The 25,644-nt window shown below is 39.6% G+C and overlaps 1 protein-coding gene across 14 annotated transcripts in view; it reads right to left on the minus strand.

Annotated features, from left to right (window-relative positions):
• The window catches only part of LOC131926978 (polypyrimidine tract-binding protein 2), a 59,880-nt gene that overhangs the window by 29,647 nt on the left and 4,589 nt on the right, over positions 1–25,644 (minus strand). For 7 of the 14 annotated variants that reach the window (XM_059282593.1, XM_059282592.1, XM_059282591.1 and 4 more), the window contains exons 1-2: positions 6,818–6,984; positions 5,026–5,864 (exon numbers count right to left, since the gene is read on the minus strand). The exons of 1 other annotated variant lie outside the window; for it this stretch is intronic. In XM_059282593.1, the coding sequence (XP_059138576.1) occupies positions 5,026–5,247 (222 nt within the window). In that variant the 5' untranslated portion in view covers positions 5,248–5,864; positions 6,818–6,984. Of the gene's footprint in view, positions 1–763; positions 785–5,025; positions 5,865–6,658; positions 6,674–6,817; positions 6,985–12,809; positions 12,949–23,284; positions 23,409–25,644 lie in introns of those variants that run through there. 6 more of the 14 variants (XM_059282585.1, XM_059282586.1, XM_059282587.1 and 3 more) reach the window with 6 other exon arrangements.

Raw genomic sequence — 25,644 nt, forward strand, 5'->3', positions numbered from 1 at the left:
ACAACAGACACACGTGTGTAGCAATAAAACACACAACAGACACACGTGTGTAGCAATAAAACACACAACAGACACACGTGTGTAGCAATAAACACACAACAGACACACGTGTGTAGCAATAAAACACACAACAGACACACGTGTGTAGCAATAAAACACAACAGACACACGTGTGTAGCAATAAAACACACAACAGACAAACGTGTGTAGCAATAAAACACACAACAGACACACGTGCTAACAGCACGAGTTCATTGACACTTGTACAAAATGTGTGTACATTTCAGTACACAATTCCGTACACAATTCCAGACACCGTTGACCTATTTCATGAACTGGTGAGAACTGAGAACTGTTTGGTGTTTACCCCCCCCCCCCCCCCCCCACCCATCTGCAGGTGTATTCTCTTGTCTTACGGTGATCGATACCGCAAGACGCGCGTTAAACTATAAATAGCATTGATATGGGCGCGGTCAGCAGGGGCAGCTACTCTCCCAACAAATATTTGCATGCAATTTTAAACGCGCTTTAAAACTTATTTTACTGTTACCTACCATAAAAGCACCGACATTTAATCACATCGTGTTTCGTTTTTTTAAAGTACGTACTAAATTTTACTTACATTTCTAAATCCACATACTAAAGTTGTGTATTTAAAAAAATAATATAAAAAGAGCTAACGATTGACGAAATACAAAAACTAAAAACGCAATTCATTTAAGTTTAGGTATCAGGTATGACTACGACAAGCAGATCAACTTACTAACACAATTTAAAGACTAGGCAATAGTCGATTTCATCTCATCACCTGACGAAAAAAAAATTGAATAATTCCACTCGAACACGTGACCTGTCTAAACGAATCAAATACAAGAGCAACAATGAACACTTGTTTCCATTGTCTTGCTAAATATTCAACGATAGGCTGCAAAACGTTGGAGTTTTTTAAAAAGTCGGATACAAGTCCTTAACAGTAACACCAAGGGATGGAATCCTGGTTGCAAAAGTTACACACACAAAAAATGCGAAAAAAAGAAAGTGAAAAATGAAGTGAAACGAAAGTTAGTGGAAGAATGTCAGCAGAAGTAGAAAATTGACTGCCACGTCAACGGAAAGCAGCATGACACGGGCAGACGGCAGAATAAAAGCTGTTCGAGTTTAAGGGCGGGAAGCTGCGCGGTGAGGTCGGGTGGGGTGGGGTCGGGGGGTGGGGGAGACGACGACCGCGTGGTGATGCGGGCTGGTGATAGAAAGACAAGGGGTGAGCGGTAGAATCTGGTGGGGAGTTTATGTTTGTTGTTTTCAGGGCGGCAACCGACAGCCTGCACAAAACGCAATCTACGTTCTAGGAGATTTGCAGGAACTTTCTAGAATACATAAGTTCCTGCTCACAAAAAATTTCAACTTGAAACAACCACGCAGAGATATACATATTATACATACAGACTGTACATTTTATATATATATATATATACATATATATATATATACATATACATATATATATACATATATATATATATATATATATATATATATATATATATATATATATATATATATATATATATATATATATATATATATATATATATACATATACACATATATACATATATAATTTATGTATATGCTAAAGATGATAAAATTGTGTATCAGTAGGTCTATATATTATGATAAATATACATATATATATATATATATATATATATATATATATATATTTTTTTTTATATATATATATATATATATATATATATATATATATATATATATATATATATACTGATAACTGATACATAATCTAACATTTGTATGTATGTATATGTATGTATGTACTGTTTTACATAAGAACTTGCAATGTGAACATACATCAACGGATATGTGTCTGTTCTGAGAGGATACAATGGCGCTACGTCTGCTAATTGTCGAGGTAGAAAATGTCAGCGCTGCATCAGTTATGTGATGGGGATGATGATGATGACACACACACTCACACACACACACACACACACACTAAGTTGGGCGTGCCTCCCGTGGGTCACGAACAGCCCAGGAATTAGAATAAACAAACGTATCAAACCCCCACACAACCTACACAACACCCCCCCCCACACACACACACACAGACACACACACAACCGCTAGCACGAACAGGCAGTGTTGTCTAGAGCAAAGAGGAATTGATCGGCACAGGATAATGGAACACAATGTGTTTGTTCTACAAGTCAATGTGCTAGAGACTTGCACCATACAACATTTGGGCCATAGAACTTCATGTCGTACAGAGGTCTATAGAAACATCCAATATCATACTTACAACATAGAACATTGTGACCTTAGAACCTCATGCCGTATAGAGATCTATACAACATCCTACATTAAACTTACAACACAGAATTTCCAACAGATATGTTGAATGTTGAACTTGTATAAGCGTGTAAAGAAGACAGGGGATATAGAGCATCCATCATAGAACATTTAGATCATAGAGCTTTTGTTGCAGTTACATTAGACCGGAAACATGGAACATAGATCACAGAACATTCAGCAGAATCTCTAACATGTGGACGGTTGAACTTTTGCTGCTACAGCAGAAATTGAAATCTAGAAGATTTAACAGAGTTTTTTCCATTGAATATTTTCTGCCCTGTTAGTACGCGAGCAACACAGACATCTAACATAGAACATTTTCACTAGAACTTTGGACCACATAGCTGCTGAGAAGGTGTGGGAAGAGAGCGACAGACAGACAGACGGACAGACAGACAGAGTAAAACCACGGGAAGCAGAGTAGGTTTTACATGTTGCATCTCAATAGCCTTTTTTTGTTGGTGGGGGGTTCTGTTGTTTGTTGACTTTTAATTATCTTGTTTCTGTCTTGTTGCTGGTTTTGTTTTTGGCTTGGTGTTATTTTCTATGCAACACCTACGACATCCAACAATCGCAGAAATGGCATGTGCGTGGCCGCCGTCTAAAAATTATCGGGGGGGGGGGACATCATGTATCAAAAATATAGCGGTAAGACATGTGTCAACATTAGAGCTGCCCCCCCCCCCCCCCCCATGCTTGCATGTGCCATGATCCGCCACTGGTCACTGACTCCACTGAATTTAAACTGTTGTACACCATGACACGACCGAGAAGCGTCACGACAAATAGTTAGACTCAAGTGACTCAACGACATTTTTTTCCCCCGACATAACTTCAATGGTAACTTGCTTCGGTTTTAATCTTAAACAATTGAAAGCCATAAAAAGTTAATTAACTTAACCTCGCTAATTTAACCAGCACAGAATCGATCTCAAAAGTTTAACCGTATAACCATCACAGGTTAACCGTTAAACATTGTCAAATTATCGTCATGCACAGAATCGATCTCAATAGTTTAACCAAAAAACCACCACAAGTTAACCGTCAAACATTGTCAAATTATCGTCATGCACAGAATCGATCTCAATAGTTTAACCATATAACCATCACAGGTTAACCGTCAAACATTGTCAAATTATCGTCATGCACAGAATCGATCTCAAAAGTTTAACCGTATAACCACCACAGGTTAACCGTCAACCATTGTCAAATTATCGTCATGCACAGAATCGATCTCAAAAGTTTAACCGTATAACCACCACAGGTTAACCGTCAACCATTGTCAAATTATCGTCAAGCACATTGCCAGATATTCTCCCCCCAATAATAAAAAACAACACCCCGGACAACAAAACCCCGTGAACGTCTGTCAATAATCATTTGCAGGATAGCAGGGGCCGGGCGAGGCTCTGATGAACCGACGACTCGCGGGAATTCCCGGGCGGAAAAAGCTAAATGATGGGGGCTAAATCATGTGCAAAACTGGGTGGCGCTCGACGCGGCATTAAGGGGGAAATAGGGCGAGATGGATCCTTGTTGTTGCACTCGTTAATGGCCTCTTGTTTTATATTAATTGAGTAATAACCCGAGTCTAATGGTTACACAGTGTAAGCGAGCGGTTTACACGCGGTGTAAGCGAGCGGTTTACACACGATGTAAGCATGCGAGCATTGGTTGCTATGTATACAAAAATTTCGGACTTGATTTTTCGGTTTTAGTATATTTTACTTTAGTGCCTCATTTTTTATATAGCTGTTAGGGTTAGAGTTAAGAGTAGGGATAGAAAAATGGTGCAAATCAGGTTTAGGTTGAGGAAAAGAATAGCGTTACTTGCAAAAAAAATATATTTGCTAGAAGTGTTTCTTTCAATATTTTCCGAGGGGTGAATTTAAAATTTTCAAGGTAGAGGGGCGGACTTTAATTTCCGGGGGTTCTGCACCCCCCCCCCCACGTAAAGATGCCTGAAAGAAACTATTTGCTACGTCATGTCGTTGCATTTAAAAGTACATATTTTTCAAAAACATGTTGATTTTTACATTACTTCGCTAATTAATTAATTAAAAGAAAATTCCGTAAGCGCTGACTGGGACTTCAAAAAAAAAATCTGATAGCAAATGCCGATTAAAGTACACACTGAAGGTCATGTGAACGTGTATCTGCTGATAAAAAAAGTTCTGGCTAATACCAGGGACTAAATGAGCCCGTGCGTACACGGCTAGGCTGATGAAAAATTAATGCGCTAAGACCCGCATAAAGCATAACAACCGAAACAATTTTCACAATCACTTAATCAATAGCTCCGGTCAAAGAATCACTTTCCCAGTTTTTTCCTACACCATGGTTTTTTTTTAAATCTCACAGCATGCTATACATGCACACACGCACACATATATACACACACGCAAATATATATATATATATATATATATATATATATATATATATATATGATATTTACATATAGATATATACATACGTGTGCATGTACATATATAAAATATACTTTAATATATACATATATAAGTGTATATATGTATATATATATATATATATATATATATATATATATATATATATATATATATATATATAATGTATGTATTCTTGTGTGTTGTGGTCAAATAGAAGAAATTGAATCAAACTTTGACCTACCTTAAAGGTGTAAACATAAGGTGTACTGACACCTGGGCCGTAGGATGGGAGACACAGGGGCGTGCCGGGCTGGGGGTGGAGGATTTGTGCTGGGGCTAAGCTGATCCCAGGGGCGGTGACCGAGGTGGGGATGGAGTGGAGGGGCTGGTTAAGTGCAGTGACGCCGTGGGGAGGGGGGAGGCACATAAACTCCGGTACGCCCTCCGAGAAGACTGCATACATTTCTGGGCTACAGGTAGCCTGTGCTGGTGGCGACAGGTAGCGAGTAGCAACAGGTAGGGCGTATCGATTGAGCGCGGTCTGACGCGAGAGACAAGGTGACAGCGAGTAGAACAATGGCGTCGGTCACGTGAGCGCTGAGCCAGTCATCTCCCTCGCAGCGTGAGTGCTGGGGCTGATATCCTGGGTGAACTACGGTACTTTCACAATGTACTTCAACTCAAATCCTACAGTACTTTCATAAAGTACTTCAACTGAAATCCTACTGTACTTTCACAAAGTAGCCTACTTCAAATGAAGTCCTACAGTACTCAAAAGAAATCCAACAGTACTTTCACAAAGTACTTCAACTGAATCATACAGTACTTTCACAAAGTACTTCAAATGAAATCCAACAGTACTTTCACAAAGTACTTAAACTGAAATCCAACAGTATTTTACAAAGTACTTCAATTGAAATCCTATTGTACACCCACAAAGTACTTTACTGAAATCCAACAGTACTCTCACAAAGTAAGTACTTCGACTGAAATCACAGATGTGCAGCAGTACCTTCACAAAAGTACTTTCATTGAAATCCTAAAACTACAGTTTTTCTGCCAAGAATTTAAACTAAAATCCTAGATACAATTTAAAAAATACCATCACAAAATAGGGCCTACGTTGACTGAAATCCTAAAATTACAGTATTTTAATTCGTTGGTCTCTATGAAAGCTTAGTTTAACTACAATACATCCGCAAAGTACTATAAACAAACGCCTATTTGAGCTACAGTGGTTTAACCAACTACTTGAAATGAAATCCTGGTTGAATGAAAGTAACTTTGTTAAGCTCTTTAAAATACTTGGACACCTCTTAACGTCGTGTGCTTTCTCGTTTTCTCTCTCTATCTCTAATGGTGGCTGAATGACTTGATTAGATTTGCTAGGTTAGTGAACGACTAGATTTACTAGGGTTGCTGAATGACTTGATTTGCTAGGGTTGCTGAATGACTAGATTCAATAGCATTAATAAATTACCAGATTTGCTAGGATTACGGAATGACTAGATTCGCTAGGGTCAATGAATGACTTATTTAGATGCCCATCTAAAACCAACAGCACACTCCCTTAATGACAAAAACACAAGAGCTCATCCGTTAATGTCGTTAAAAAAAACAATAGCACTCAAACCCCGCAGATATTATCTTTCAACTTATACTTTTACATTATTTTGTAATAATCTGATCTGGCGCTTATTTTGTGGGAAATCTGGCAATGTAACAAATCTACATACCGGTACGTAAACCAAGGGAAATAACACACGTCTGTGTATAATTAAAGATAAACAAACAATGCGAAACATTAATATAACGATTGTCTTGTTTATACAGACGAAATAACTGATCGAAAATTCCTTTCGTTATGTATGGACCTGTTTTTTTATATGATGAATACACATCGATTATATAATAAATACATATTAGTTTTCCATAACGAATTCATTCTCCCGGAATATGAATAAAAATACGAAGTCCGATAACTCAATAGAATCAAGAATGGGAGCGAACAACGGCTGCACAATGAACTTTACCACACAATTAAAACAAATAAAACAAATAATTTCAACGTGTTGTACTATCTCCAGCATTCACTGCGGTGATCCTGGCCTGTGTTCCAATCGGCGTCCCAACAACAGCAGACGACTCAACAATGAGCTCCGACACCCGTCCAGCAGACAAACATACCGCTCACTCGCTACTCGTCATCAGGCGGGTGGCAGACGTCAACTGTCGTCACTGACGGCTCGCACGGCCGCTCAGGCCAAACAATCAAGAGACAGTTTAGTCGGCGGCGACTCTCAAGCGGGCCACACAAGGCCCACGGCTCGCGGGCCGTGTGTGGCCCGCAGTGCCAAATAGGGTGGTCAGTGCCGGTCACTACGACACGACACAAAGCCTTCAAACTTTCGTGTGCTAAGTGGCTGTATAATGTGTTTATATATACATATATATATATATATATATATATATATATATATATATATATATATATATATATATATATATATATATATATATATATATATATATGACAACTTATATGGAGAGACTATGTTGGCTACATGCACCTGAATATTTCACAGATTACCTTAAAGTGTGGAGTACATCTGTTAGAGGCGTATAACTTTTTTAAAAAGTCAAAATGTTTAATTGGATATTTTAACAAGAAGTAAAACCCAAGGCACCGGTGTACAGTTGGAGAAGGAATATTGAACCGATGATTAGTCAGTTTTAAGAGATTCTTCACTATATGGACATAGAGGTGCTTACACTTTGATCACGTTCAACGTTGGTGTGCTACGTGTGTGTGAGACCGTGTGTGTGTGTGCGGGTGTACGCGTGTCTGTGTATGTGAGTGTGACAGCGTGTGTGGGTGTGGCGTGTGTTTGTGTCACAGCGGGTCAGTGTATGTGCTGTGTGTTGTTTATTTGACCAAAGAGACGACATACACGCACACATACACATTCATTAGGGCGCTTTCAAATTTCTATGTTTAATCTATACTGCAGCATCAGCGTTTCGCATATTTTTCATATCCACCAACAGTTGAATAACAACAACTAATGTTTGGCACTTCGGTAATTCACCACGTAGGAATGCTAACATACCACATTTAAATGATAACACACGTGTACGGCATATTGGCATTACCTTAATTTCAAGTTTGTTTACTTCTAATTCCAGAACCACAACAACACGAGTACCGCGCACGAAAGATGTGCAACTAGCTGGCACGTGTGAATAGTGGGATAGATTTTATCTTGAGCCACTACCAGCTGTGCTTCAAGTCGCCCAGTAACACATTCATTAACATTGGCGCCTAATGCAGCATTGTGGCGGTAATTGCTTCCAAACTACACCCCGCCATATGTATGTTTTTTTTATGTTAACTGGTATTTTATGATTTGATATATGCCTATTAACAACAGTCCCCCACCACCACCACCCCAATTTTTTCACCACTCTGGACATAAATAGCTGCTAGTACATTGTTAGGAAAAAAAGAAATATAACCTATAATTAAGTTGGTCCAGTAATTAATAAAAACATCTAATTTCACACAAAACTAGGACGATTTTAAATATAATGGTAATCAGTACCAACCCCCCCCCCCCCTTGAAAACAGTCAACCAGAATCTATAGAGGCTCCTCAAAGTTAGGCTTATTGTTAGGTATCGGAATTTGGTTACTAGCATGTCTAGGGTAATGGTTGAATAAAAGCTATACAGGTCCCTGATTTGTTACAGCATAGAGTCAAATACCAGAAAGTTTTAGGTTTACAATAGCACAAGATGACGACCTCACAAAGTCAAATAGCAGAATGTTTTGGGTTTATGATAGCGCAACACGAGAACCTCAGAGAATCAACAAACAGAAAGTTGTAGGTTTACACTAGCGCAACATGACAACATCACAAAGTCAAATACCAGAAAGTTTTAGGTTTACAATAGCACTAGATGACAACCTCACAAATAGCAGGAAATTTTGGGTTTACAATAGCACAACACGAGAACCTGTTGAGTGACTCCAACTAGAATCGATACCCTCATTTACGTGTACCGTCGTCAAACCACACGACGCGGCTACTTGTATGTTCTTAAGTCAACACGGTATCGTATCGAGGTTTTTATTTTCCCGCTTCACTGTTAAAGGTTAGGGCTAGGGTCAAGGCCATAGGTATGGTGACCAAAAATAGCTTGGGTCCAGTCGCTAGATTATTATAGAACATAGAAATATGTGCATTTGTTTACACAAGGCAGAGTTTTAAATGGTGTGCTAGAAGAAAACTACACGAACAGGTTTTTAACGCGTACACACACACACACACACACACCAACACATATTCCACAGCCCCATACACCTACACCACACACCTCACCCCAACACACTCCCTCCTCCCACAGCCAACACACCCCCAAAAACCTCAAAATTTGTATTGAAAATTGTAAAAAAAAAAATGTCAATACGCTGCCCCCAATCTGTAGACTGAATGGACCGACACGATACGGATCAACATTCAGCCACTACTAGAACCTTTTCATGCTATCTAGAGAGGGAGAAAAAACCAGTTTGGTTGGTTGTGGCTCTACTGTCGAACCCTGATATAATGAGCAATTGGAATAACTCGCGGTATATCACTGGTAAAAAGGCAGTTACAATATAGGTTTTCTTCGATCCAGAGAAAAAATATTTTAATTTTAAAAAATCAATATTTGATCACCCGATCGAATGTCAATAACCCCAGATAGGCAGTTCGATCATGTAGAGAATAATTCATACGCATTACCAATAGGGACACATTTACAGTCAGTACGGGCATCATCATCTTTTCTCGTTTCTGCCCAAGACACAAATGGCGGGTGAAGTAGAGTTAATCTGTTTTATTGACCTCGGCATACAAGGGCATAATGTAATCAGCACTATGCCCAACCGCCTTTATTTCCCTAACGTGAGTTGGTTACCCATCAGATCTGGGTAATTTAAACCCGGATTGGAACTCGAGACTTTTGGGTTAGCAGTCTAGCGCTCTACCGCTAGGCCACGCCGCCTGTTATTAGGGACATATTTACAACAAAAACAAGAAGGGATAAATTTATTGCGATAATGGACACACAAAAAACACCGATGAAAACCACGAACACTAACTATTCAGTAAGCAATTACAGCAGTTAATAAAAATTCTTAATTAATCACCGGAGGCAATCAGCTCAAAGGATCAACTAATTAGATACATTGGTATCGACACGCACATTCCCAATCAATAAGAAACAAACAACGTTTACCAATGCCCTATCTAGACCCAAGAATCAGCTCAAAACTATAACCGATAAGTTTAACTAAAATGCTAAGACTATTACCGTAATCGACTAAATCAATGCTAAAGAGAGGCAACCGCTATTGCTGCCGGCTGAAGCACACGGTAGATATAAACTGAAATATATGCACGCAATTTGCCAACACCAAACCCAATAAGGATAGAATTGTTGTCGCTATCGGCTAAACAGGAACTAATAAAGATTTGCCCAGCATCTTGTTAGATTTGTAGATATTGATGTAAACCAATAATCAGCTCGTGCATCTAAATGAATAGGAATGGGGACCAATCAACGGATAATTTAAGAGATCATGGGGGGGGGGGCAGGATGGGTGGCCCATCTAATGTTGCTTTGTATATATATATATATATATATATATATATATATATATATATATATATATATATATATATATATATATATATATATATATATATATATATATATGTATATACTTATAGTATGTATAAACACAACGGTAATTAACGGTGCAGCAAGTGTGCATATTTTGCACATAAATATGTAGATGCGGCCCTACTTGTGCGTGCTCGTGAGCTTTAACGTAAAGAGAACTGGTCACGTGATGAGGGTGGAGGGGAATGGTGCCAGATAATGTGAGTGTTCTAATAAGTAGCATGTGGTTTACGTTTGACTCTCGGGGTTGTGTGATAACACAAGTGAGATCACATGTTTGATAACAGAATAGTGAGATCACATGTTTGATAACAGAATAGTGAGGTCACATGTTTGATAACAGAATAGTGAGATCACATGTTTGATAACAGAATAGTGAGGTCACATGTTTGATAACAGAATAGTGAGATCACATGTTTGATACAAGCAAAAGTGAGGCTACCGTGTTCGATAATAGAAAAGTGAGACCAAATCTGTGTCTAACGCAACTTGTTATACGGCTATTAAAGAGATCATATTTTATATCATCAGAGATCCACAGGGCAAAAAGGAAAAGAGGTGGACCAAGAAAGACATTGAGACGTGACTTGGAAGAAGACTCCAAGAAGATAGGACACACCTGGGGACAGTTGGAGAGACTAGCCCAGGACAGAGATGCCTGGAAAGCTCTTGTCAGCGACCTATGTCCCACGGCGCGGAGGTGGAGGGGGGGGGGAAGGGGAGGGTGGGGGGGAAGGGGAGGGGGGGGGAGGGGGGGAAGGGGAGGGTGGGGGGGGAGGGGGGGGAGGGGGGAAGGGGAGGGTGGGGGGGGGAGGGGGGGAAGGGGAGGGTGGGGGGAGGGGGGGGAAGGGGAGGGTGGGGGGAGGGGGGGGGGGGAAGGGGAGGGTGGGGGGAGGGGGATAGGCTCACCTAACATAACCTATTTTATATCAGCTAATAACATTGCACATAGTATTTAGCCTTTAACACCGATGAAAACTGAAAGACAAAACTGTAGACGGTAAAGACAGAATTAACTCAAACTGGTGAAGTTCATGCAATACAAATTCCGTGCAAAAACCTGCAATTAAACACACCGAGTGTTCAGATTGATTCTACAAGCTATTCCATTAACTCATACACTGATCCATGCACTAACCCATACATTAGCCCATACACTAATCCGTACCCTAACCACACACCAACAGTCGACGACCTGTATCGATACCAAGTAACCAGGAAAGTGAAAGAAATGTTAAGCCATTTCATTAAAATATATCGAACCTCTGTCAGCACTTAACGAGGTAATAAAACATCGAACTCTGCTTAATTTCTAATGAAGTTAGATAATTAAGTTTATATTTTTTATTTTAAAAAAATTGAATTAAGTTAAATAACTTTTAAAATACGTTCACAATTTAAAACTGCTTCGTTGAAATTACGTTAAGAAAAATATTCAGAATACGAAACAAGAAAAAAAATAATCACGCAATGCGGTCAACTGCTGGACGACTGTTGACGTCTGCTGAGGGCGATAACGACCCTTACATGACGAGAGCAGTGACGGGAACAGCGATGAGAGCAGAGACAACAATACCGATACAATAGTTGAAAGCGTTACACCGTTTCCCCGACCACAACATTGGTGTCGGATTTATTTCCCATCTCCGGAATGTTGAAACCCCAGTATCAATTTTTAATGTCACACGCACGACAGCTAATGTTGCTGAAGTTATGTTATCAACCACAGCTCACCATGCTGATGTAGAGCAATGGTCTGTTTCACCATTCAGGATAAGTGGCTGGCTGACGAACCACCAAGCACCATATACATTATATATATATATATATATATATATATATATATATATAAACCTGTGTAATACACGGTGCACTCATTACAAGATTATCATACCACGAAGTAAGCTATGACCAGTATGTATTAGAAAAAAAATATTTATGATACAATAATTATCGTGCCGCAAAATTTGAAGTCTAACTTCGAGCATTTGATTTCAAACTTGAGTAAAATTAACTAAACTCAGATTCAAACTTTACCCTGACTAAAGTGAACTAGACCTAGATTCAAACTTTACCCTGACTAAAGTGAACTAGACTCTCAAACTTTACACTGACTAAAGTGAACTAGACTCTCAAATTTTACCCTGCCTAAAGTGAACTAGACTCTCAAACTTTACCCTGCCTAAAGTGAACTAGACTCAAACTTTACCCTGACTAAAGTGAACTAGACTTAGATGCAGCCCCAAAAAGCCTAGGTAAACAATGCGAGAGAAAGTGGTATAAACCAACGTACCGTCCTGTCCTAGGCTAGTGGTTCGCTACGCCAAGTTGACCAACGATCGCAACACACAATTAATGAAACACACCGCTAATGAAGATACGCTAAGTATAAAACACAATTAATCGAATGACTCGTGCAAACACATGAGCGGCACTCGCGATAAGCAACACAACTCACTCACAACTCACGCGCGCACGTTACACTACCCCTGAGTACCAAGCTGAGTACTCACACTGGCTGATGAGGGGGGGGGGATGGATTGGCTGAAGTGAAGGGTGGGGGGTGGATGAATTCGTCATGATGTTTCCATTAGGATAAATTACCTCCCTTTAAATTGCTGATGTCAGCCACGTGGTATGGCAACCCCACATCCACTTAATCGCTTTGGCATTTGGTGAAATATAAAAAAAAAAATTGGATGAAAAGTCAGTTCTACTTGAAAAACAAAACAAGAAAAAAAAAACCCACTTGAGTTGTTGTCATTGTGGTTTCACCCGCGAGTACGTGACACTGTTTGTTACACGTTACACGGTACACAGTACACACGCAGGGGAGGTGACTCCAGCACACTTAAGTGTCAAGGGAAGCAACACACTTGTGAGAGCGTGTGGATTAAAATTATGAACTTCGCTCACGACCCGAGTTGATGATTGTTGATGGAAGAATTGGGGGAAGAATGCGAAAATAAAATAAAAACTATCGCACTTTAAACGCGTGTCTATTAAATTATAAACATGGTAAATCCGAGCTGGATTTTAGGGAAAGTTGAATGTGCGTTGGGGGAACAGGGGTGGGGGGTGGGGGCTAAATTGAACTATGACGTGTTAATTTGTGAGTGTGTTAGTGTGGATATTAAAATTAGAAACTTTCAAGAGAAACTGGGTCTTTAACGACGGGGGGTGGGGGGGGGGGGGGGGGGGGGCAGAGGGGTTAAACCGCCTGTTTATTGTAAACTTTTTGACTTTCAAGTAATTTATGATTGGGAAAAAAACAGTTGCGTGAAGTAAATCTAAAAATAGCACGGACTGGTCACAGATGGCTGGAGCGAGCAGGTGGGAAAAAAACTGCCATTCACTGTGAGGGATTAGCCGTACCATAGCACGTGTCACCTGTGTGATGTGGATACAAGTAACACTTGAAAGTATGTCAAGTGTCGAGTCACCGTGTTGCGGTGGGGGTGGTGATGGGGGGAGGGGAGCTATAGAGGAGGGGGGGACTATATGGGAGGGGTGAGTTTTTTCATTACAAGTGTGTGGGGTGGGGGTGTTACATGAGGGGGGTGAGTTTTTTTCATTACAAGTGTGTAGGTGGGGCGTAGGGTGTTACAGAGTAGGGGTTAGTTTCTTCATTACAAATGTGGGGTGGTGGAGGGGGGGGGGCTACAGGAGAGGGGTGTATTTCTTCATTACAAGTGTGTAATCAACTACAGCTGGTACAACTTTTCATAAACTCTGACTCATTTAGTCGGCTTAAGATTGGCCGCAGCGCGCGTGTGGGGAATCTGCGGGGGGGGGGGGGGGGGGGGGGGGGGGGGATGAGGGTACCCACCCACAGGGTAGAGAGTAGACTACCCGTGGGGGTCATTGCACAATGACAGTCAAGATTGATTCTTAACTCTAACCCTTACCTAATCTCGGCAATTAACGTTCGCTCTCTGGCTGCATGGGTATTGTTGAGATGAGATATGGGTGATGAGTTATCTTCGCCTGGTTCGCCATAACGGAATTGTACCTGACAACCTAGTACTCATACATAAAATACATTTCCAGACCCTCCCCCTCCCTCTATCGCCACTATAGACATACGTTAGTTACGTTAAAACTGAGACGTTAAATAGCTAGTTTAAAACAAAAACTTTGCTACAGGGTAAAAGCTAGCTGATAAAGAATAACGCATTTCCGATTAGCGATTGCGACGAAAAAAATATAATAAAGAAAAAAGTTAACGAAGATTTATTTGACTTTTGGAAGGTTTTCATTAGGCCAACATTAGCAGTTAACTCGTGTCAGCTATTATGGCTGCAGCTAGTACATAGCATGGATTGGACTAATGAAACAAACGTCTTTGTCAGAACTAATGAAATGAAGGTAAGTTAAAGGTCTTTGTGAGAACTAATTAATAAAAGGTAGGAAATGTCTTTGTGAGAACTAATGAATAAAAAGTAGGAAAGTTCTTTGTATGAACTAATGAATAAAAGGTAGGAAAGGTCTTTGTAAGAACTAATGATTAAAAGGTAGGATAGGTCTTTGTAAGAACTAATGATTAAAAGGTAGGAAAGGTCTTTGTAAGAACTAATGAATAAAAGGTAGGAAAGGTCTTTGGAAGAACTGATGAATAAAAGGTAGGAAAGGTCTTTGGAAGAACTGATGAATAAAAGGTAGGAAAGGTCTTAGGAAGAACTGATGAATAAAAGGTAGGACAGGTCTTTGTAAGAACTAATGAATAAAAGGTAGGAAAGGTCTTTGTAAGAACTAATGATTAAAAGGTAGGAAAGGTCTTTGTAAGAACTAATGTATAAAAGGTAGAGGACGACTGTGAGAATCCAGTAACGACAACATGTAGAACAGATATGATGAGCCAAAATAACGCCAACATTAATGACAGAGTTATCGAACTTGGTTTGGTGACCCTCCTTGAAGCAGCTGAAAATGCACCCAATCTTCCCTCACATCGACCTAATATCAGAAAGCCTTTAAATTAGTAGGTCGATGATATAGCAGGGTGTAAAAAGTTTTGAGCGCCATTAAAATGGCCGAATGCTGGCAGTGAGCGCTCATTGGGAGTGAGACGGCATGCATGCATGATTCATTCGGCGGGCTCAATTGTTTTAATAGCCCGGCACCAAATGTCAGCCAGTGATATTCTCATCTCAGGGGAGACGTTTGTGTGGTGGCAGAAGTGTGGGGGTGGGGGATGTTTGGTTTATGGCTGCAGTGTGTGTGGGGGTGAGGGGAAGTGTGGGGGTGAGCTAAAATGTTTGATTTATTGATGCAGTTTGTGGGTGAGGATGAAGTGTGTGGGTGGTGATGTGTGAGGTGGGGTGATGTGTGAGTTGGGGTGATGTGTGAGGTGGAGTGATGTGTGAGTTGGGGTGATGTGTGAGGTGGGGTGATGTGTGAGGTGGGGTGATGTGTGAGGTGGGGAGATGTGTGAGTTGGGGTGATGTGTGAGGTGGGGTGATGTGTGAGTTGGGGTGATGTGTAAGGTGGGGTGATGTGTGAGTTGGGGTGATGTGTGAGTTGGGGTGATGTGTGAGGTGGGGTGATGTTAAATGAAGTGTGGGGTAATTTGAGATGAGGTGAAGTAGAGTGGTGCTAGAAATTGTTGGTTATTGATAAAGTTGAATATGTGAGAGTATTGAGGCAGCCGTTGAATAAAGTCAGCCTAAAACTGTTGGGTTCGGATCCTGCCAAGACAGGGTTTTTGTAGAAAAATGTTGAAATAAAATATTCAAGCCACAATTTTATGTTCTAAACATAAAATTACGTTTTTTTTACAAGTCGCTATTGCTAAAAATATTCTTTTGAATAATCGATCATAGGACAAAAGATAATGTCAAAAAAAAAATCTATTAAAATCTGTCGAAATAATCGTAACATTAATCTGTGTGGTACGGACTTACTAGATCTACAGTTTCAACTAAATCAGACTTATCACTCCACGTTTTATCTTGTTTAGCGAGACGTGCTTTTAAAACGCGAGCTACGTATCGACTTGTTTGTTCACATCGCCCCTACCAAGGGCAGCAACTCGGGGAGCCAACTCTACATAATTGATGAAACTGATGATAATGGTTGTTAATGGCGGCTGTCTCCTAGGAAATATACAATTACATCACCATATGGGAATTAACTCTGCTTTCATCGTTAGCAAACAGTTAAGAACTAGGAATAATTAGAAAGGGAGAGAATTGTCGCCCGTTGGTGGAGAGGGAGGGAGAGAAGGGGGATAAAGAGGGAGGAAGAGGAGGGCGGAAAAGGTTCTGGGGGGCTGGGAGTTGAACCAATAAACAGGGAGGTAATGATGGCACATAGGTCAAACGATTTCTGCTTCGTGTCGTACTAAGACGGTTCATGAGGCGAATGGCATGTTAAAAAATATCACAACCCATTAGAAGGTAATAAAAGCATGTCTTCTCTCCATTCTAATAGATCTACGTATCCCACTTTCTTGGCCAACTTCAACTCCATATCCCACTTTCATCGCGAACTTCGATTTCTGCATCCCACTTTCATCGCGAACTTCAATTTCTATATTCCCCCCCCCCCCCTTTCTTGGCGAATTTTGATTTCTGCATCCCACTTTCTTTGCAAACTTCAATCTCCATATCCCACATCATTGGCGGATTCCGATCCCCATATCCCAAAATCTCAATGGCTTCCCATATCCCATATTCTAACCGAATTTCAGTCACCCATTTCCACTTTCTAGTTGAGTTATTTATCCCACTGTATCCTGGGATAGAACTCGATATCCCATCTGACATCAATATCCCAGCGCACATCAGGAGCCGCATTGATGGCTCATCATTATCTCATTATCTACCTCAGCATGCGCCTCAATATTTACTTTTATCTCAGAATCTCAGTTCGTTTTCTCTCACAATCTCATTTTGTTCCGTTCTTTTTTTTTAATAATACAACAACAGAAGTAGGTCACGTGATTGCCCTGCCCTAGTTAAGTCACACACCTAAGGCCACACACAAGGCCTTAATTTGCTTGATATTAAGAGAAACAACAGGTAAGGAACAAAATGCTCCAGAATACTGATTCAAAGAGCAAAATACAGCGCCAGACTGCCGTACATAGAAATATTCATCAGACATTTATTTCTGTCTTGTGTAGTGTTTTAAAGTAAAAAATTATTTATTTTTTACAATGTCAACCAAACTGCCACTAGTGAAAAATATTCCACTCAAGACAGCCGTTTAAAGTGTCTACATCTATGATCTTCAATGTAGTGAGCTTTGACCCGCGAGCTTTAAAACGCACATTATCCTCGATGTCGAGAACTCTAAACCAAATTTATTATGTGACACTAAAACTTCAGAAGTCTAAATTTTAAGTTATGGGAGCTTAACACTTCAAACGTCTAAATTTTAACCCCATGAGCTTAAATCTTCAGAGCTTCAAATTGTAAACTAGAAGCTTAAACCTCAGAAGTTTAAATTTTAAATTATGTCTCAAAAAGTCTAAATTTAAAACCCTATGAGCCTAAAACTTCAGACACGTGAATTTTAAACCCTATGAGCCTAAAACTTCAGACACGTGAATTTTAAACCCTATGAGCCTAAAACTTCAGACACGTGAATTTTAAACCCTATGAGCCTAAAACTTCAGACACGTGAATTTAAAACCCTATGAGCCTAAAACTTCAGACACGTGAATTTAAAACCCTATGAGCCTAAAACTTCAGACACGTAAATTTAAAACCCTATGAGCCTAAAACTTCAGACACGTAAATTTTAAACCCTATGAGCCTAAAACTTCAGACACGTGAATTTTAAACCCTATGAGCCTAAAACTTCAGACACGTGAATTTAAAACCCTATGAGCCTAAAACTTCAGACACGTAAATTTTAAACCCTATAAGCCTAAAACTTCAGACACGTAAATTTTAAACCCTATGAGCCTAAAACTTCAGACACGTAAATTTAAAACCCTATGAGCCTAAAACTTCAGACACGTGAATTTAAAACCCTATGAGCCTAAAACTTCAGACACGTAAATTTTAAACCCTATAAGCCTAAAACTTCAGACACGTAAATTTTAAACCCTATGAGCCTAAAACTTCAAACACCTAAATTTTAAACCCTATAAGCCTAAAACTTCAAACACCTAAATTTTAAACCCTATAAGCCTAAAACTTCAAACACCTAAATTTTAAACCCTATAAGCCTAAAACTTCAGACACGTAAATTTTAAACCCTATAAGCCTAAAACTTCAGACACGTGAATTTTAAACCCTATAAGCCTAAAACTTCAGACACGTGAATTTTAAACCCTATAGTATAAGCCTAAAACTTCAGACGCGTAAATTTTAAACCCTATGAGCCTAAAACTTCAGATCCCTAAATTGTAAACCTTACTAACCTAAAACTTCTGAACTCTAAACCTAAAACCCCATGAAACGATTTTTTAGAACCCCTGGGTTCCAGTAGTGAAACCAAATGGTGGATTATTGTTCAATGGATTCAAATTTCCTGTTTCTCTACAGTGGAGATTTCTAAAGCACCACACACACCCGTCCCGTCCCCTTTCTAGTACCTCAACAAATATAAAATTAACAGCGTTTTGGGTATTTGACGAGTGGTTAGTGCACGGTGTATGGTCGTTCTTTCCCTTGTTGAATTCTAGCCCTTACTTGTTAAATAAATCTCGTCAAAAATTGTTGTAGGGTACAAAAAAAGTGCTGTATATGTTGCAGACGTTAAAGCTGTATTTTAAAAATATTCTGGTTGGTTTTAGGGGTAAAAATATATTTGGGTAAAATTGTTGTAGTACAAAACTGTTGGTGTAAAATGTGTGTCGTAAAAATATTCTGGTGCAAGCAATGCAGTACAAAATATTATGGTACAATCAATGTAGTATAAAATATTCTGGTACAATCATTGTAGTACAAAATATTCTGGTACAATCAATGTAGTACAAAATATTCTGGTACAAAATAATACTCTAGTAAAATTGTTGTAGTATATAATACTCTGCGAAGGACAAGCATATAGGTATATGTCGTTAAGGGAATGTGGTATTTGTAGTTTAATTGCCACTGATTACTTAATAGGCGACTTATCCGTACCGGATTAAGTTAAAGAAAATAGGTCGTGGTTTCAAGAGGTTATCTAGGGTCATATGTCATGTAGCGGGTGAAAGGAGGGGGGGGGGGGGCATTGTGTAGGGCATAGACAGGACAGTAAGATAAAAAAATACAATACGGGACAGATGCTAGTACAAAATTTGTGCTCAACAATCTGACGTCATTTTTATGCGAAAATCATTGGGATAATGAAAGGTTTGGTTGACCCGAGACTATAAACATTCAGCGCAAGCTATAGGGGATTTAGGCAATGGGTTATGCTTTTCTTGCATTCATATTAGCAACTTAGCACTAGTATTACCTAATTGTAAGTAGACATTACACTAAAGGTTAACTGGAAGGCTAAGACATCACTATCAAGTACTACAGAATGTACTAGTAAGTCGGTGTGGACATACTGCTTTAGAAGCAAACAAGACTAAAACTATCAAGTACTGCAGAATGTACTAGTAAGTCGGTGTGGACCTATACGACTATCAAGTACTGCAGAATGTACTAGTAAGTCGGTGTGGACCTATACGACTATCAAGTACTGCAGAATGTACTAGTAAGTCGGTGTGGACCTATACGACTATCAAGTACTGCAGAATGTACTAGTAAGTCGGTGTGGACCTATACGACTATCAAGTACTGCAGAATGTACTAGTAAGTCGGTGTGGACCTATACGACTATTAAGTACTGCAGAATGTACTAGTAAGTCGGTGTGGACCTATACGACTATCAAGTACTGCAGAATGTACTAGTAAGTCGGTGTGGACCTATACGACTATTAAGTACTGCAGAATGTACTAGTAACTCGGTGTGGACCTAGATCTACTGCACTAGAGGTTAACAAGTTCTACACAGCGGGACTACAAACGCAAGCGGATTCTGAAGTAATTGACAAACTGGGCGGATTAATTCACCCAGGCATGAAATGGCTGCTTGAAAGGCTTATGTAACACTCCCTGTTCCCCCTCCCCTACACACCGTGTTGCTGTGAAATCTGTACCATGTCGCTACACGGTGTAGTTCTTTTTGATCGATGGGTGGCAGAAATAATGGGATTAGAGTATAGCTGCAGCCATACCTGGTTTACATACAGCCATACATCATCTCGTTTAGATACAGCCATACCTCACAACTATAGCTCACCTTGTTTAGATACAGTCACACCTCACAGCCATACCTCACAACTATAGCTCACCTTGATTAGATACAGCCATACCTCACAGCCATAGCTCACCTTGTTTAGATACAGTCACACCACACATAGATTAGCTACAGCCATACCTCACAGCCATACCTCACAGCCATAGCTTACCTTGTTTAGATACAGTCACACCTCACATAGATTAGATACAGCCATACCTCACAGCCATACCTCACAACTATAGCTCACATTGTTTAGATACAGTCACACCTCACATAGATTAGATACAGCCATACCTCACATAGATTAGATACAGCCATACCTCACATAGTTTTGCCTTAGAAATCATTCCAAGTAAACGATATGGTAGGTCTGTTCGTGTGTTGGTGAGGTGGTGAGGTAGGTGGTGATGAGGTATGTGTGAAGGTGAAGGAGGGGGGGGAGTCCGCCGAAGCGATAATGAGCAAGCAAAGATAAACAATACCATTCGGAAAACCACGAAATAAATCTCTGTCAGGTAGCGTAGGATGAAGGGGGTGGGGGGGGGGGGGGGGCTCATGTGCCAGGGAAAATAGAGTTGACCTAGTTATGGTAGTACGTCATACGGGCTTCGTGTCCCCAATGGTCCTGGTGTGGTGTTTGGGGCTTTCAGCTATACGTCTGTAAGCACGTCATTACAGCAACGTATGTAAGCACGTCATTACAGCTACGTATGTAAGCACGTCATTACAGCTACTACGTCAGTAAGCACGTTATTACAGCTACTACGTCTGTAAGCACGTCATTACAGCTACTAAGTCTGTAAGCACGTCATTACAGCTACGTATGTAAGCACGTCATTACAGCTACTACGTCAGTAAGCACGTTATTACAGCTACTACGTCTGTAAGCACGTCATTACAGCTACTAAGTCTGTAAGCACGTCATTACAGCTACTAAGTCTGTAAGCACGTCATTACAGCTACTAAGTCTGTAAGCACGTCATTACAGCTACATCTGTAAGCACGTCATTACAGATACGTCTGTAAGAACGTCATTACAGATACGTCTGTAAGCACGTCATTACAGCTACTAAGTCTGTAAGCACGTCATTACAGCTACTAAGTCTGTAAGCACGTCATTACAGATACGTCTGTAAGAACGTCATTACAGATACGTCTGTAAGCACGTCATTACAGCTACTAAGTCTGTAAGCACGTCATTACAGCTACTAAGTCTGTAAGCACGTCATTACAGCTACATCTGTAAGCACGTCATTACAGATACGTCTGTAAGAACGTCATTACAGATACGTCTGTAAGAACGTCATTATAGCTACGTGTAGGTCTACATTCGAGTTACCGGCAAATTAGAGGCACAACATTCACACTAATCTTGGAGAGGGTAAACAAGAGATGGAGGAAGTAGAGGTGTTAATTTTTTATAGTGCTAAAATCGTTCTTTTCTTTTACGAGGTACCGTTTTTAAGCTTGGCAGAGAAAGTTCAGTTTTATGGTTAGAGTTGTCTAACCTAACATTAGCAGGGCCATAACCTAACCTTAACTCAAACCTCTGGCTGGTTGTAACTTGTTATAACATGCAACCTGACATAGAGAGTTTGATGAGTAAAATCCTTTCCTAACCCTAATTTTTGCCTTAATTAACCGTAGCGCTGTAGTCGATACCATATGAAAATATCGATACGCTTCATGACGGCTATTTAATTAGCCCCCCCCCCCCCCCCAGTGCATCTATAAGGTAAAAACATTATAATACTTAATTATGTGAATTAATAACATCATCATAATTATATTTGTTGTTAGGAAAAATAAAAAGCCATTATTAGCTAGTTGTGTGTTTACTTACAATCTACGTGTGTGTGTGGGGGGGGGGGGGGGGTGAGGGAGGTTGTGTGTGGTGGAGGGGGTTAAGGGAGGTTGGGGGGATGGGGGAGGGCTTGCAGCTCACTCGGTAGACCTACACAACTAACTACACCATCCACAAATTCGTACAGATTATATAGATTATCACTCACTTAACGTACACCCAAAAAACGAACGCTAATCCTAACCCACCCATAATCTTCAGTCTAAAACTCATCCTTATAGTTTATTTTAATCTCTTAAATTAATAAACAAGCCACCTCAGTTCTAATTGAAACCATAACCTAAACCTAACCCTCGCTGTAGATTCTAACTCTAAACCAAACTCGACCCCTAAAGAAAATCACGCTAGACCACTCTCACTGCTACAGTCGACGTGTTGGCCTAGGTATCCATGACACGAGCAACAAGCATGTGAGGGTACGGCTAATCGATATCAACCTGTTGTCGTACTGCATGATATAAACGGCCGCTTATGTGTGAGTCGCTTGTTACGATCACGGTCGTACTCAGTCGAGCAGACAACGCGAAATTAACACACGCGAAATTCTCACGCGAAAATGACACGCGAAAGCGAACACACCACAGTACAGAATCTACCGCCCATCCTCTCCATTAGTCGCATACCATCCAGCTAACTAGCATACCAAGCTAAGGTTTGATTAATCTACTTACCTAAAGGCAAAGAAAATTACACAAATATCCAGAGAAAGTTGGAGAAGTAGAGGTTCGCTGCAGAGGTTGAGAGCTGGAAGAAATGATCGAACAGAAGTAGCGATCCAGTTCAACCCTAGCAGTCTAACTAGTACGCCAGTTCGGGGAGGGAGGGAGGGGGGATGTGCTTTGAAAGAAAGGTAATACAGCCGAGAGAGAGAAGGAGGGAAAAAAATATATTCTAGGACTACTTTTCAGCTGGTAGGCAAACCGGCAGGGCGTACGACAAATAGGACAGGCCACACCCACGCTCCAACAGACCCACAAAGTAAACAAGCCTTATGACTCAATGGCCTCAACATTAGGCAAACTCCCTCGCTGTTTCATTTCCACTTTAAATCTCTCCCCAATGTATACACACTAAATATAAATCACCCTTGTTTTAAAAATTAGTTGATAAACATTGAGTAGTTTCCCCTTTTATAATTATTCCCCCTCCCTTTTCACAATTATTACCCTAATACACCCAAATATGTCAGCACATTCCTCCCCCCTCACCCCACCCCCTACGTTCCTGTGCAGTATTCCGCCAGTTTTAGCGGGCCGCGTCGTGGGCTTTTGACGCGGCTTTCAGCTCAGTTGTTGCATTCGTTTCAAACCTTTCGTTTCTACGTCACCTGCCCCTACCTCAACACCCCCTCCCCCTTGTTTATAAAACCACATAACTAATCGACGCCTCCGTTTAGGGGTTTTCCTGCTCTCTAATCCTCATGGTTTTTTATACTTGAATATGTGCAATATATATATATATATATATATATATATATATATATATATATATATATATATATATATATATATATATATATATATATATATATATATATAATATACATATGCCTATATTCTTTACATTTAAAAATACTACTTGCTTTAATTGAATATCTTATTTGATTTGTTATGCAGCAATGAACCGTTTTTTGTACACACGGCCATTTTTTAAACCGACAGTATTCAACAATAAATGATGTTTTCTCAATTAAACAAGGGAGATAAATCAACTGGCTGTTTTTTGAGAGAGTGACGGGTTGCAACGGAAGTGATCAATTCCTGCCTGACGAGAGGGGAATACAGTTTTAATATTGGTATATATATATATACATACATACATTGCTTTATATATATATATATATATATATATATATATATATATATATATATATATATATATATATATATATATATATATATATATATATATATATATATATATGTATATATATATATATATATATATATATATATATATATATATATATATATATGTATATATATATATATGGGTCTCTACGACAAATTCCCGAAAGACACTTGCCCGAATGCCGTTTGCCCGAAGGCCGATTTCCCGAATGGACACTTGCCCGAATGCGACAAATGCCCGAATGGACACTTGCCCGAATGCGACAAACGCCCGAATGGACACTTGCCCGAATGCGACAAATGCCCGAATGGACACTTGCCCGAATGCGACAAATGCCCGAATGGACACTTTCCCGAATGGGACAAATGCCCGAATGGACACTTGCCCGAATGCGACAAATGTCCGAATGCCACTTGCCCGAAGGCCATTTGCCCGAAAAATGTTAATATTAGATAATAAATAATACTTCCAAATAGACATTCTTTAACCAATTTAAGTTTGAATTGTTGACTGTTTATTAAAAACACAATTCTAAGCATAAAACAAAGTTGTTTATATTTTTAAATTTAGCTTTTATTTTTTTTTTTTTAAACTGAGAAAGCGCTGTAAGAAAAACTTTATTCTTTAATAAATGTAAGGGGATGTTGGCGGAGGTGTTCTAACATTCTTTTGATGAATGTTTTGAACACCTTGTTTAGCCGACGTGTTGCAGTGGTTATATAGCTTTTATGACACGGCGTAGGCGGCGCGGCGTCTCGCAACATTGAACAGAGGCGCGTTTGTTTATCTAATTATGCTTACCTTGTGTGGTGATCATTTAACAAAAGAATGAGGCTAGGTCTAGGTGGCAAATTTAAAAACTAAACGTAGTCAAATATGTTTGATCTCCATTTAATGCGCCTTGTTAAGACAATGCGTTGAAGCGATTACTTAATAAAGAATGCAAACCTCATTTTAAAATCCGGTGATGAATGAAAATTGTATTTTTGTCTAATTTCATATATGGAAGAGAAAGTATGTTTCTACACTTTTTAAATATCAAATACAAATTAATTTAAAATGTCTGCGTGGTAATATATATATAATTTTTTCACTTTCTTTTTGCGTAGATGTGTTTTGTTTACCAACATTTTAAATTTAAATTGATTACGAATGATTATTTAGTAATATATAATGTTAA

Source organism: Physella acuta, unplaced genomic scaffold, assembly GCF_028476545.2.
Source record: "Physella acuta isolate Inbredline_101_S28 unplaced genomic scaffold, ASM2847654v3 ptg001356l, whole genome shotgun sequence".
Lineage (NCBI taxonomy): Eukaryota > Metazoa > Mollusca > Gastropoda > Physidae > Physella > Physella acuta.